The 13,295-nt window shown below is 40.3% G+C and overlaps 1 protein-coding gene across 1 annotated transcript in view; it reads left to right on the forward strand.

Moving 5' to 3' along the window:
* Nucleotides 1–13,295, forward strand: part of LOC128647588 (T-complex protein 1 subunit eta) — a 66,062-nt gene that overhangs the window by 4,760 nt on the left and 48,007 nt on the right. The window contains exons 2-3 of the mRNA XM_053700342.1: nucleotides 4,717–4,870; nucleotides 12,851–12,957. Coding sequence (XP_053556317.1) covers nucleotides 4,717–4,870; nucleotides 12,851–12,957 — 261 coding nt within the window. The remainder of the gene's footprint in view (nucleotides 1–4,716; nucleotides 4,871–12,850; nucleotides 12,958–13,295) is intronic.

Below are 13,295 nucleotides of genomic sequence, written 5' to 3' on the forward strand. Positions count from 1 at the left end.
CGAGTGCACCAATATTCATTAGTAATAGGCATAATTTCACAACCCGACCTACAAATATGCCCAGTTTCTTATTTATCATTGCTTTCATCGATAGGGAACTGAAATTTCTCCTTAAATAGCGTGTTCTATATTTCGCCATACATACATAGGCGAACAGCATTATCATATATTCTTTTACAGCTTGTGATGGAGTACTTACTACTTTTAACTGCTTTATCCAAGGCTCAGCGCCAAGAATAGACTGATATTGTCAGAAATTTGCGCTTCCACAGGCGCATAGGGGTACAAAGAGTTTTCTTGCCCATTGTGGTCTTTATAAGCCTTGACTGACAGATTTGTGTCATCTTAAAGTACCAACAAGGAAGAACATATGGAAATAAACCGCACGGAAACATTATTAAATATGTCAAAAATATAACATTAACACAATAAATTAGGTACTGTACCTCAGCGGTTGCCAACCATTGGTCCTTGGACCACTGGTGGTCCATAAGAAGATGTTGGTGGTCCTTGACACCATCAAGCAGGAATCAATCTCCTCTGAATGGTGTCACCCCCGTTGTGCAGCAACTCCCTACAGTGCCTGGCTGGACATTAGTGAAAACCGACGGAGGAGGAGATAAATTACAAGCACGTTGCATAGTACTGCACAACTTGCGTAGCTAGATTGTATTTTTAACCCCTCCCACCCGGCACGCTGCTCATAGGAAGATGTTTCCATTCTAAAGCCAGCAGAAGTTGGTTTAGTCTTGGCTTGAAATAGTGGAATTAATTTTTTTTTTTTTTTTTTATTTTTTTTTATTTTCTTTTGTTACATACTTTCTCTCTATATTTAATTTATTTTCTTCCCTTTACCTGTCTCTTTGTAGTAATTTTCCTAATTCCTTTAGATGGACTTACATTACTGTTTGTCTTCCTCCCCTCCATCTTCTTTTTTTTAAATTAAATATTAATTATTTTTAATTCAAATAATTTTCCCGTGCACAAAGCCATTTCACCTGAATTCCAGTAATTGCCATCCAGCAGATCAGCCATATCCCACCAGCATTATAGTAATTGCCAGTAATATCAGTCGTGGTCAGGGCCGCCACTAGAAATTTTGGGGCCCCTGACTTAACCATTGATCAGGCCCCCCCCCCTCCTTGGACATGTGCAATTTTTGACCAAGTGACTAAAACGTATATGCACTTTATTCTTAATTGTCTATTTAAACTTGGAAATGTTGTAAAGGTAGAAACATACACACACACACACACACACACACACACACACACACACACACACACACACACACTCACACATAAGGATTCACATATAGACACTCTAGCAAACACGCAAAGAAACTCAGACACAGACACCCAAACAGACACTTAGCACTTGTTGTTTACATTGCCCTGACAAGTAATGAGGTAAACTACAGTTTTGTAAAAAAAGGAGATTTAGAAAACAAAATATGGAGTTCTGATTATCTTTTTGCAAAGGAAGATGCCAACTAAATGATGACAACAGCATGCAGTGGCTGAAAGGAAGGGCCCTGAACTGCCTAAACAATAATTTAAAGGTTAAATGGTAGATTGGTGACTTCTGGAAAGGTCTCATAAGTCTCAAAGTCTGTAGAAAGATGTGAATAATCAGTAGTAAGGTCAAAATGTCCTAAAAAGGAACATACAATGGACACCCACACACAAACTCAAACTTGCACATACACCCAAGGAAACACCAACAGAGACAGCCTCAGAAAACACACAAAGACATACACACACACACACACAGAGACACCCACAGAAAACACATAAAGACATACATACACACCCTCACTGAGACATCCACAGAAAACACACAGACATACACACCCTCACAGAGACACCCACAGAAAATACACACTCTCACAGAGACATCCACAGAAAACACACATACATACACACACACCCTCACAGAGACATCCACAGAAAACACAGACATACACACCCACCCTCACAGAAGCATCCAGAGAAAATACACAAAGACAAACACACGCCCACCCTCACAGAGACACCCATAGAAAAGCTCAAAAACATATGCACACACTCTCACAGACATCCACAGAAAATGCACAAAGACATACACACCCACCCTCACAGAGATACCAACAGAAAAAAAATACACACTTATAGAGACACAAACCAAAGCACAAAGACATAAACACATACACCCACAGAAACACTCACAGGAGGAAACATTTATGCACCTTGCATCCCCTAAATCAACAGTGTGTGATATGCATGATAAAAAATGCAGAAATTAAGAGATCACTTTTTAAAGAATCATATTTGTAAATGTGCAAACAAAAATTCTGTGAATTCAAAATTGTACATTAATGATCTGGGTAGATTGCTAGATGAAGAAAAGTACTTCTAAAAGGTTGACATATGTTTGTTTGATATTTTCCCCATTTTCCCCAACCAAGAGCACCACTTCAAATATAGTGTACAAATGTTCCCATCTGTCAGCTGTACTTGTGGATTTTGAAAATGCTGTACTCTATATGGTCTTGGTGGAACCATAAGCTGTGGTACTCATACCATTAGATCTGGTTAAATGCAGGATTTAAGCTTGTTGGTGTGCATTTCAAAATAAAGTCAGCTGTAGAGTAAACTGAACAGTTTTAAGTTAACCTGTCTCATTTCCAACACTGAGCAATCTTAGTCTGAGAGTATAACATGTTATGCAGATGTAAAAATCTTAGATAAAATGCCTCCTTGTATCTGAAAAGTCCTTGCATAAAGGGGCAGTAAACTGGAATATAATATATATAATTTGTGTATTGAGGAGGAAACATTTCTGCATGGTTTTAAATATAGAATTTCTACAGCATTGCCAAATAATCATAAATACACTGCTGCTAAAAAAAAAAGTGTTTTTATGGACCCCTGGCCCCACCATACAACTACTACCACACTGAAGTTACAATCTTAAATTGCACAAAGAAATAAAAAACATTTACTAAGTAATTCCTACCTCCTCTGCAAATGAAAGTGATCAGCCATCTGACTCAGGCACACACTCTACAAAGTGCCAAGTCTGTCTCACACTGCGCATAGTGGTTTAGTGCACACTCAGAAATCCTCTCAAATGCTAATACTTTACTCCTTGTAATAACATTTCCCATGCTCAATTAGCACTCTGCTGTAGTACCCACTGGTGGCTGCCAAAATTTAAAAAAAATAAATTTTTTTTTTTTTTTTTTTTTTACTTCTTGCCTCATGGGGCCCCCCCTAGCCCATTGGGCCCCTGACAGGAGTCACCCCTGTCACCCCCTGATGGCGGCCCTGGTCGTGGTTAGCTCACATCCATATTGAGAGCTTTCTGATATAAACTTTAATTTATGACTCCAATGTCTGGCCATTATCATAAGTAGTTTTGAATAATTCCTAAGTGGGGAGGTAACTTAGAAGTCTTGTGGTCCTTTTAAACATAATTCTTTTTCCCACTTTCTGCCTCTGTTTCCAGTTCAGAAGTTGGCACTCACCTTTCATCTGTCATTTAGAAGTATTCTCTAAATTCTGTCATTCAGTTAGTTAATTCCAAAAATAATTCTTAAAAATATGTAAATATATACATAATGTAAACTTAGCTATGGTTTAACTATTAATGAGATGTATGTATGCATCTTAAAAAAACAAAACATGTTAGTGGTCCACAGGATTCAAAATTGTGAGTTTAGTGGTCCCTGAGGTCCAAAAGGTTGGTGACCCCTGCTGCACCTAACTGCTCACAATTTAAAAATTGCAAAATAAATACCAAAAAAAAAAAACCTGCATCTTTAATAATCAAGACTTAGCGGCGTAAATATTTATAAGGATGTACTATGATAGGCGAAATTACTCATTATTACGCCCCAGCTCGCCTTTTACTAAACGTGCAAAGTTATTTCTCTTTTTTTTTTTTTTTTTTTTTTTATATAAATTCAGGCACACTTGCGCTTATCTGGAGGTGAGCTGGGGCGCAGTTATAGGCGAAGCACATAGACAGTTCGCCTAGCCTTTGATAAATCGCCCCCATTGCAGGCTGTAGCTGGCTTTTTTTTTTTTTTTTTTAATAAGTGATTACCCTTCCAAGTAATCCAGGATTGTACAGTTTGAAAGCACCAAACTCACTACTGCCTCTGGTGCTTTCCACCTTTTTATGTTTTTATTCTAAAAATTGCTTATTCTAATTTGTTGGAGCTTGCAATGTGCAACTCTATGTTTAGCCTCTATAAAGGGTTTAAACAAATAGGGGAGCTGCAGAGATTTGCCGCTCCTGAGCAGGAAGCAGCCAGTGAGCCAATTGACTGTGTACAGCATGCCGACTGCAGCGATTAAAGCTCATGACCAGTACTTTAAAGGTGCGTTTAACTTCTTCTCCTTTTTCTTGCATGGGGTTAAACACTCAGAACTGCAGTGTTAATTTGTTAGAGCGTACATTTTTTGCACTATGGTGTCCCCTGGCTGCCTGTAGTTTTTAACTATATAGGTTTAACCCTTGCTAATGGGTTGGCAGAATGCATTGACTCTCCTGAGCAGGATAGGAGCTGTAATCATCAGTGTCCTGCTTAGGGCTTACACAAAAACTAAATCTAATTAGACCTCTTACTATCACACTTTTATGTACCGTTTCATAACCGCTGAGCAATGCAGCTTGATCAGTTCAGTATACATCTACTAAAGACCCGGATGCTTGTGTTTCTGTTTGCAGCCCACACCTGTTATCCTGCTGAAGGAGGGAACTGACACCTCCCAGGGTGTTCCTCAGCTCCTGAGTAACATCAATGCCTGCCAGGTGATCGCAGAGGCAGTGCGCACCACCCTTGGCCCACGTGGCATGGACAAGCTTATTGTCGATGACAGAGGTGAGTTGGATTTGCCGTTTCATGCGTTTAACAACGTGCAGAATGTTATAGAGCAGACAATATGGTGATTGTAAGCCCCTCAGATATAGGTATTGCTTAGTATATAAAGAGTTCTCAAATCTACAGAACAAAAATAAGGTCTCCACATGTTTATGGTACTGAACTGCCTGGTGCTGATGAACTTGACAAAATACTAGAGCTTTTTTGTCTATCACTCTATAGTTTAAACTGAAATAGAGTCTAGTTGTATTTTTTTACTTATGAAAACGTTTTTTTTTTTTAAAGTAGACAACCTAAGGTATTGATCTAGGCCCATTTTTCTATATTTCATGCTACCATTTCCCTACTAAATGCAATCATGTAAAAAAAAAAATCATTAAAGGGACAAACGCCAACAATGTTTATTGTTTAAAAGATAGCTAATCCCTTTATTACCCATTCCTCAGTTTTGCATAACAAGCACAGTTATATTAATACACCTTTTACCTATGTAATTACCTTGTATCTAAGCTTCTGCAGACTGCCCCCTTATCTCAGATCTTTTGACAGACTTGCATTTCAGGCGATTAGTGCTGACACTTAACATTATGCTCATGCCATGGAGTTATTTATCTGTATGGCACACATGAACCTCTAGCTGTGAAAAAACTGTCAAATTCATTCAGATAAGGTGTCCTTCAAGGGCTCCCACCTCACAAACAGCTCTCTAACCCAGTTGGTGTGTTTATTTTTTTTGTTGTTTTTTTTTTTTTTTTAAATTAATGTTTTTCTGTAGTGTTAGGGTTCCCCACCTCCCCCTCAGCAGGATCCTTATGTAGAACCCCCCCCCCCACCTTATTTCTTCTTCTCTGTAGTGTAGCTACCCATCCCTCCCTCTCTCTTCAAAAACTTTCTGTAGCGTAGGATCTCGCCAACACGCCTCCTGCCTTCCCTCCCACCGGCACCAACCGAGATTGTTACAGACAGTGTCGCTGTCTGTAAGGATCTTGCAATTTGGCTTCATATGGTAATGGTCCACTAATCGTGCTCCATTACCATATGAAGGCAGATGCTGGAAGCTCACAAGCAGTAAGACTGATTGGGCTTTTAGCATTATGGACGTAAAACTACGTTATGCATTACAATGGCCTATGTACTGCACAACGTAGATCTAAGTCCATTTGGCCAAAGAGGTTAAAGGGCAATAGGATGGATATTCCCTTGTTACATGTTTAGTGAATGTTTGAAATATAACCTATTTATTTCCAAGAGTTGTCTCTTGTCTGTTCATCAGTGATAACTTTTTTTTTTTTTTTTTTTATTTTTTTTTAATTTTATTTTTCAGAAAATATATATTCTTCTAACTTATGTTTTGCCTAAACCATCAATTCCTGCACATGATGGTTTTTTTTTTTTAATTTTTTTTTATAGCTTTTGTAGCAGTAATAGTTTATTTTTATTTTTTTATTATTTTTAATGAGTCAGAACATACAATTTTAAACAACTTTCCAATTTACTTCTATCTAATTTTCTTCATTCTCTTGGTATCCTTTGATAAAACAAAAATGCACGTACGTGAGCCGATAACATGAAGCCTAAATGTGCAGCCACCAATCGGCAGCTTATGAGTCTACCTAGGTATGCTTTTCAACAAAGGATACCAAGAGATCAAAATTAGAAAGTTGTTTAAAATTGTATGTTCTATCTGAATCGCGAGAGAGAAATGTTTCAAGTTATAGTGGAACTTCATTACAACTGATAAAACAGAATTTATGCTTACCTGATAAATTACTTTCTCCAACGGTGTGTCCGGTCCATGGCGTCATCCTTACTTGTGGGATATTCTCTTCCCCAACAGGAAATGGCAAAGAGTCCCAGCAAAGCTGGTCACATGATCCCTCCTAGGCTCCGCCCACCCCAGTCATTCGACCGACGGACAGGAGGAAATATATATAGGAGAAACCATATGATACCGTGGTGACTGTAGTTAGAGAAAATAATTCATCAGACCTGATTAAAAAACCAGGGCGGGCCGTGGACCGGACACACCGTTGGAGAAAGTAATTTATCAGGTTAGCATAAATTCTGTTTTCTCCAACATTGGTGTGTCCGGTCCACGGCGTCATCCTTACTTGTGGGAACCAATACCAAAGCTTTAGGACACGGATGAAGGGAGGGAGCAAATCAGGTCACCTAAATGGAAGGCACCACGGCTTGCAAAACCTTTCTCCCAAAAATAGCCTCCGAAGAAGCAAAAGTATCAAATTTGTAAAATTTGGCAAAAGTGTGCAGTGAAGACCAAGTCGCTGCCTTACATATCTGGTCAACAGAAGCCTCGTTCTTGAAGGCCCATGTGGAAGCCACAGCCCTAGTGGAGTGAGCTGTGATTCTTTCAGGAGGCTGCTGTCCGGCAGTCTCATAAGCCAATCGGATAATGCTTTTAAGCCAAAAGGAAAGAGAGGTAGAAGTCGCTTTTTGACCTCTCCTTTTACCAGAATAAACAACAAACAAGGAAGATGTTTGTTTGAAATCTTTAGTAGCCTCTAAATAGAATTTTAGAGCACGGACTACGTCCAAATTGTGTAACAAACGTTCCTTCTTTGAAACTGGATTCAGACACAAAGAAGGTACAACTATCTCCTGGTTAATATTTTTGTTGGAAACAACTTTCGGAAGAAAACCAGGCTTAGTACGCAAAACCACCTTATCTGCATGGAACACCAGATAGGGCGGAGAACACTGCAGAGCAGATAACTCTGAAACTCTTCTTGCAGAAGAAATTGCAACCAAAAACAAAACTTTCCAAGATAATAACTTAATATCTACGGAATGTAAGGGTTCAAACGGAACCCCTTGAAGAACTGAAAGAACTGGATTTAGACTCCAGGGAGGAGTCAAAGGTCTGTAAACAGGCTTGATCCTAACCAGAGCCTGAACAAATGCTTGAACATCTGGCACAGCTGCCAGTCTTTTGTGAAGTAAAACAGATAAAGCAGAGATCTGTCCCTTCAGAGAACTTGCAGATAATCCTTTCTCCAAACCTTCTTGTAGAAAGGATAGAATCTTAGGAATTTTTGTCTTGTTCCATGGGAATCCTTTAGATTCACACCAACAGATATATTTTTTCCATATTTTATGGTAAATTTTTCTAGTTACAGGCTTTCTAGCCTGAATCAGAGTATCTATTACAGAATCTGAAAACCCACGCTTTGATAAAATCAAGCGTTCAATCTCCAAGCCGTCAGTTGGAGGGAAACCAGATTCGGATGTTCGAATGGACCCTGAACAAGAAGGTCCTGTCTCAAAGGTAGCTTCCATGGTGGAGTCGATGACATATTCACCAGGTCTGCATACCAAGTCCTGTGTGGCCACGCAGGAGCTATCAAGATCACCGAGGCCCTCTCCTGATTGATCCTGGCTACCAGCCTGGGGATGAGAGGAAACGGTGGGAATACATAAGCTAGGTTGAAGGTCCAAGGTGCTACTAGTGCATCTACTAGAGTCGCCTTGGGATCCCTGGATCTGGACCCGTAGCAAGGAACCTTGAAGTTCTGACGAGACGCCATCAGATCCATGTCTGGAATGCCCCATAATTGAGTTATTTGGGCAAAGATTTCCGGATGGAGTTCCCACTCCCCCGGATGGAATGTCTGACGACTCAGAAAATCCGCTTCCCAATTTTCCACTCCTGGGATGTGGATCGCAGACAAGTGGCAGGAGTGATCCTCCGCCCATTGAATTATCTTGGTCACTTCTTTCATCGCCAGGGAACTCCTTGTTCCCCCCTGATGATTGATATATGCAACGGTCGTCATGTTGTCTGACTGAAACCTTATGAATTTGGCCTTTGCTAGTTGAGGCCAAGCTCTGAGAGCATTGAATATCGCTCTCAGTTCCAGAAACTAGGCTGGCGTCGGTCGTAACAATGACCCACTCTGGTCTGCGGAAGCTCATTCCCTGTGACAGATTGTCCAGGGTCAGCCACCAACGGAGTGAATCTCTGGTCTTTTGATCTACTTGAATCGTCGGAGACAAGTCTGTATAATCCCCATTCCACTGTTTGAGCATGCACAGTTGTAATGGTCTTAGATGAATTCGTGCAAAAGGAACTATGTCCATTGTTGCAACCATCAATCCTATTACTTCCATGCACTGCGCTATGGAAGGACGAGGAACAGAGTGAAGTACTTGACAAGAGATCAGAAGTTTTGATTTTCTGACCTCTGTCAGAAAAATCCTCATTTCTAAGGAATCTATTATTGTTCCCAAGAAGGGAACTCTTGTTGACGGGGACAGAGAACTTTTTTCTTTGTTCACCTTCCATCCGTGAGATCTGAGAAAGGCTAGGACGATGTCCGTATGAGCCTTTGCTTTTGACATGGACGACGCTTGAATCAGGATGTCGTCCAAGTAAGGTACTACTGCAATGCCCCTTGGTCTTAGAACCGCTAGAAGGGACCCTAGTACCTTTGTGAAAATCCTTGGAGCAGTGGCTAATCCGAATGGAAGTGCCACAAACTGGTAATGCTTGTCCAGAAAAGCGAACCTTAGGAACTGATGATGTTCCTTGTGGATAGGAATATGTAGGTACGCATCCTTTAAATCCACGGTAGTCATAAATTGATTTTCCTGGATAGTAGGTAGGATCGTTCGAATAGTTTCCATTTTGAACGATGGTACCCTGAGAAATTTGTTTAGGATCTTTAGATCCAAAATTGGTCTGAATGTTCCCTCTTTTTTGGGAACTATGAACAGATTGGAATAAAATCCCATTCCTTGTTCTCTTATTGGAACTGGATGTATCACTTCCATCTTTAACAGGTCTTCTACACAATGTAAGAATGCCTGTCTCTTTATTTGGTTTGAAGATAATTGAGACCTGTGGAACCTTCCCCTTGGGGGTAGTTCCTTGAATTCCAGGAGATAACCTTGAGAAACTATTTCTAGCGCCCAAGGATCCTGAACATCTCTTGCCCAAGCCTGAGCAAAGAGAGAAAGTCTGCCCCCCACTAGATCCGGTCCCGGATCGGGGGCTATCCCTTCATGCTGTTTTGGTAGCAGTGGTAGGCTTCTTGGCCTGCTTACCCTTGTTCCAGCCTTGCATTGGTTTCCAGGCTGGTTTGGGTTGTGAAGTATTACCCTCTTGCTTAGAGGATACAGAATTAGAGACTGGTCCGTTTCTGCGAAAGGGACGAAAATTAGGCTTATTTTTAGCCTTAAAAGACCTATCCTGTGGGAGGACGTGGCCCTTTCCCCCAGTGATGTCTGAAATAATCTCCTTCAAATCAGGTCCAAATAATGTTTTACCTTTGAAAGGAATGTTAAGCAATTTTGTCTTGGAAGACACGTCCGCTGACCAAGACTTTAGCCAAAGCGCTCTGCGCGCCACGATAGCAAACCCTGAATTTTTCGCCGCTAATCTAGCTAATTGCAAAGCGGCATCTAAAACAAAAGTTAGCCAATTTAAGTGCTTGAACTCTGTCCATAACCTCCTCATACGAAGATTCTTTACTGAGCGACTTTTCTAGTTCCTCGAACCAGAAACACGCTGCCGTAGTGACAGGAACAATGCATGAAATTGGTTGTAGAAGGTAACCTTGCTGTACAAAAATCTTTTTAAGCAAACCCTCTAATTTCTTATCCATAGGATCTTTGAAAGCACAACTATCTTCGATAGGAATAGTAGTGCGTTTGTTTAGAGTAGAAACCGCCCCCTCGACCTTGGGGACTGTCTGCCATAAGTCCTTTCTGGGGTCGACTATAGGAAATAATTTCTTAAATATATGGGGGGGAACAAAAGGTATGCCGGGCCTTTCCCACTCTTTATTTACTATGTCCGCCACCCGCTTGGGTATAGGAAAAGCGTCGGGGGGCACCGGAACCTCTAGGAACTTGTCCATCTTACATAATTTCTCTGGAATGACCAAATTGTCACAATCATCCAGAGTAGATAACACCTCCTTAAGCAGTGCGCGGAGATGTTCTAATTTAAATTTAAATGTCACAACATCAGGTTCAGCTTGATGAGAAATTTTTCCTGAATCTGAGATTTCTCCATCAGACAAAACCTCCCTCATGGCCCCTTGAGATTGGTGTGAGGGTATGTCAGAACAATTATCATCAGCGTCCTCTTGCTCTTCAGTGTTTAAAACAGAGCAATCGCGCTTTCTCTGATAAGTAGGCATTTTGGATAAAAGATTTGCTATGGAGTTATCCATTACAGCCGTTAATTGTTGCATGGTAATAAGTATTGGCGCACTAGATGTACTAGGGGCCTCCTGTGTGGGCATAACTGGTGTAGACACAGTAGGGGATGATGTAGTATCATGTTTACTTCCCTCATTTGAGGAATCATCTTGGGCAATATCATTATCTGTGGCATTACTGTCCTTACTTTGTTTGGACACTATGGCACAATTATCACATAAATTTAAATGGGGAGACACATTGGCTTTCATACATATAGAACATAGCTTATCTGATGGTACAGACATGTTAAACAGGCTTAAACTTGTCAACAAAGCACAAAAAACGTTTTAAAATAAAACCGTTACTGTCACTTTAAATTTCAAACTGAAAACACTTTATTACTGAATATGTGAAAAAGTATGAAGGAATTGTTCAAAATTCACCAAAATTTCACCACAGTGTCTTAAAGCATTAAAAGTATTGCACACCAAATTTCAGAGCTTTAACCCTTAAATTAAGACCCAACCAAGCCCAGAGGGGAATACGATACCAAATGACGCCTTCTATAAGCTTTTTCAGTGATTCTTAGCTCCTGACACATGCATCTGCATGTCTTGCTCTCCAAAAACAACTGCGCATTAATGGCGCGAAAATGAGGCTCTGTCTATAACTAGAAAGGCCCCATCTGAAAAAGGCGTCCAACACAGTGCCTGCCGTTTTTCTAAACGTTCCCCAAGATTATAATACCAATTATTAGTTAGAATCTGCATAATATGCCTAGTAAAGCAATCGTTTTAGCCCAGAAAAATGTCTACCAGTTTTTAAGCCCTTTTTGAAGCCCTTTATTCTTTTTATGTTTAACTAAGAAAATGCCTTACCGGTCCCCATGAGGGGAAATGACAGCCTTCCAGCATTACATGGTCTTGTTAGAAATATGGCTAGTCATACCTTAAGCAGAAAAATCTGCTAACTGTTTCCCCCAACTGAAGTTACTTCATCTCAACAGTCCTGTGTGGAAACAGCAATCGATTTTAGTTACTGTCTGCTAAAATCATCTTCCTCTTACAAACAGAAATCTTCATCCTTTTCTGTTTCAGAGTAAATAGTACATACCAGCACTATTTTAAAATAACAAACACTTGATAGAAGAATAAAACTACATTTAAACACCAAAAAACTCTTAACCATCTCCGTGGAGATGTTGCCTGTGCAACGGCAAAGAGAATGACTGGGGTGGGCGGAGCCTAGGAGGGATCATGTGACCAGCTTTGCTGGGACTCTTTGCCATTTCCTGTTGGGGAAGAGAATATCCCACAAGTAAGGATGACGCCGTGGACCGGACACACCAATGTTGGAGAAATTATACTCCATCTGAAATATCACTCACTGATGTATTCTGTTAAAGGGCCAGTAAACCTAAAAAATGTTATATAATTCTGCACATAGTGCAGAATTATATAACATTATATTAGCGTTGGCTTTATACAACCTAACATTCCCTGTGAATTTGTATAAAAAGACTGTTTTTCAGACCCGCTCTCTGTGTTCTTCTGAGCGGGTCTGTTTTTATCACAGAGCGCATCTGGCCAGCTGTCTAGTCACAGCCCGGGGGAATATTAGGTTGTATAAAGCTAATGCTAACGCTAATATAATGTTATATTATTGTGCACTATGGGCAGAATTATATAATGTTTTTTAGGTTTACTGGCCCTTTAATTGTTAATTTTATATACGCGTGATTATTGAAAGGAAATGAGCAGATTAAAGCCTTCTTATGTTCTCTTTATTTATATAACCTGATCGCTCTTCTAGGTAAAGCCACAATCTCAAACGATGGTGCTACCATTCTGAAGCTCCTTGATGTGGTGCACCCAGCAGGAAAAACCCTTGTGGACATCGCTAAATCCCAGGATGCTGAGGTATGGCTGATGCTGATGACTGGATTGGTCAGGGGTCACATTACATAATAGATAACTGCACTCTTCATGCTAAACATGATGCCACACCATAAGATTAGATATCTATTTGTTTAGTATAGAATGATGCATACAATGTTACTATGTAATACGGTATACTACTCACATGTTTGTCTGACTGTTTTTTCAATAGCAAATTACTTCTGTCTGATCAGTGGTGCTGAAGGCCACACACAAACCCTTGGTGAGCTGGATGTGACTAGTGGGCCCTGCTTCATAGGATATATGATGTTTAGTGTTTTTTAGAGCAGTGCAGGAGTCACTCTGCCTGCTGCTACTTG

Source organism: Bombina bombina, chromosome 2 (assembly GCF_027579735.1).
Source record: "Bombina bombina isolate aBomBom1 chromosome 2, aBomBom1.pri, whole genome shotgun sequence".
In the NCBI taxonomy this organism is placed as follows: Eukaryota; Metazoa; Chordata; class Amphibia; order Anura; family Bombinatoridae; genus Bombina; species Bombina bombina.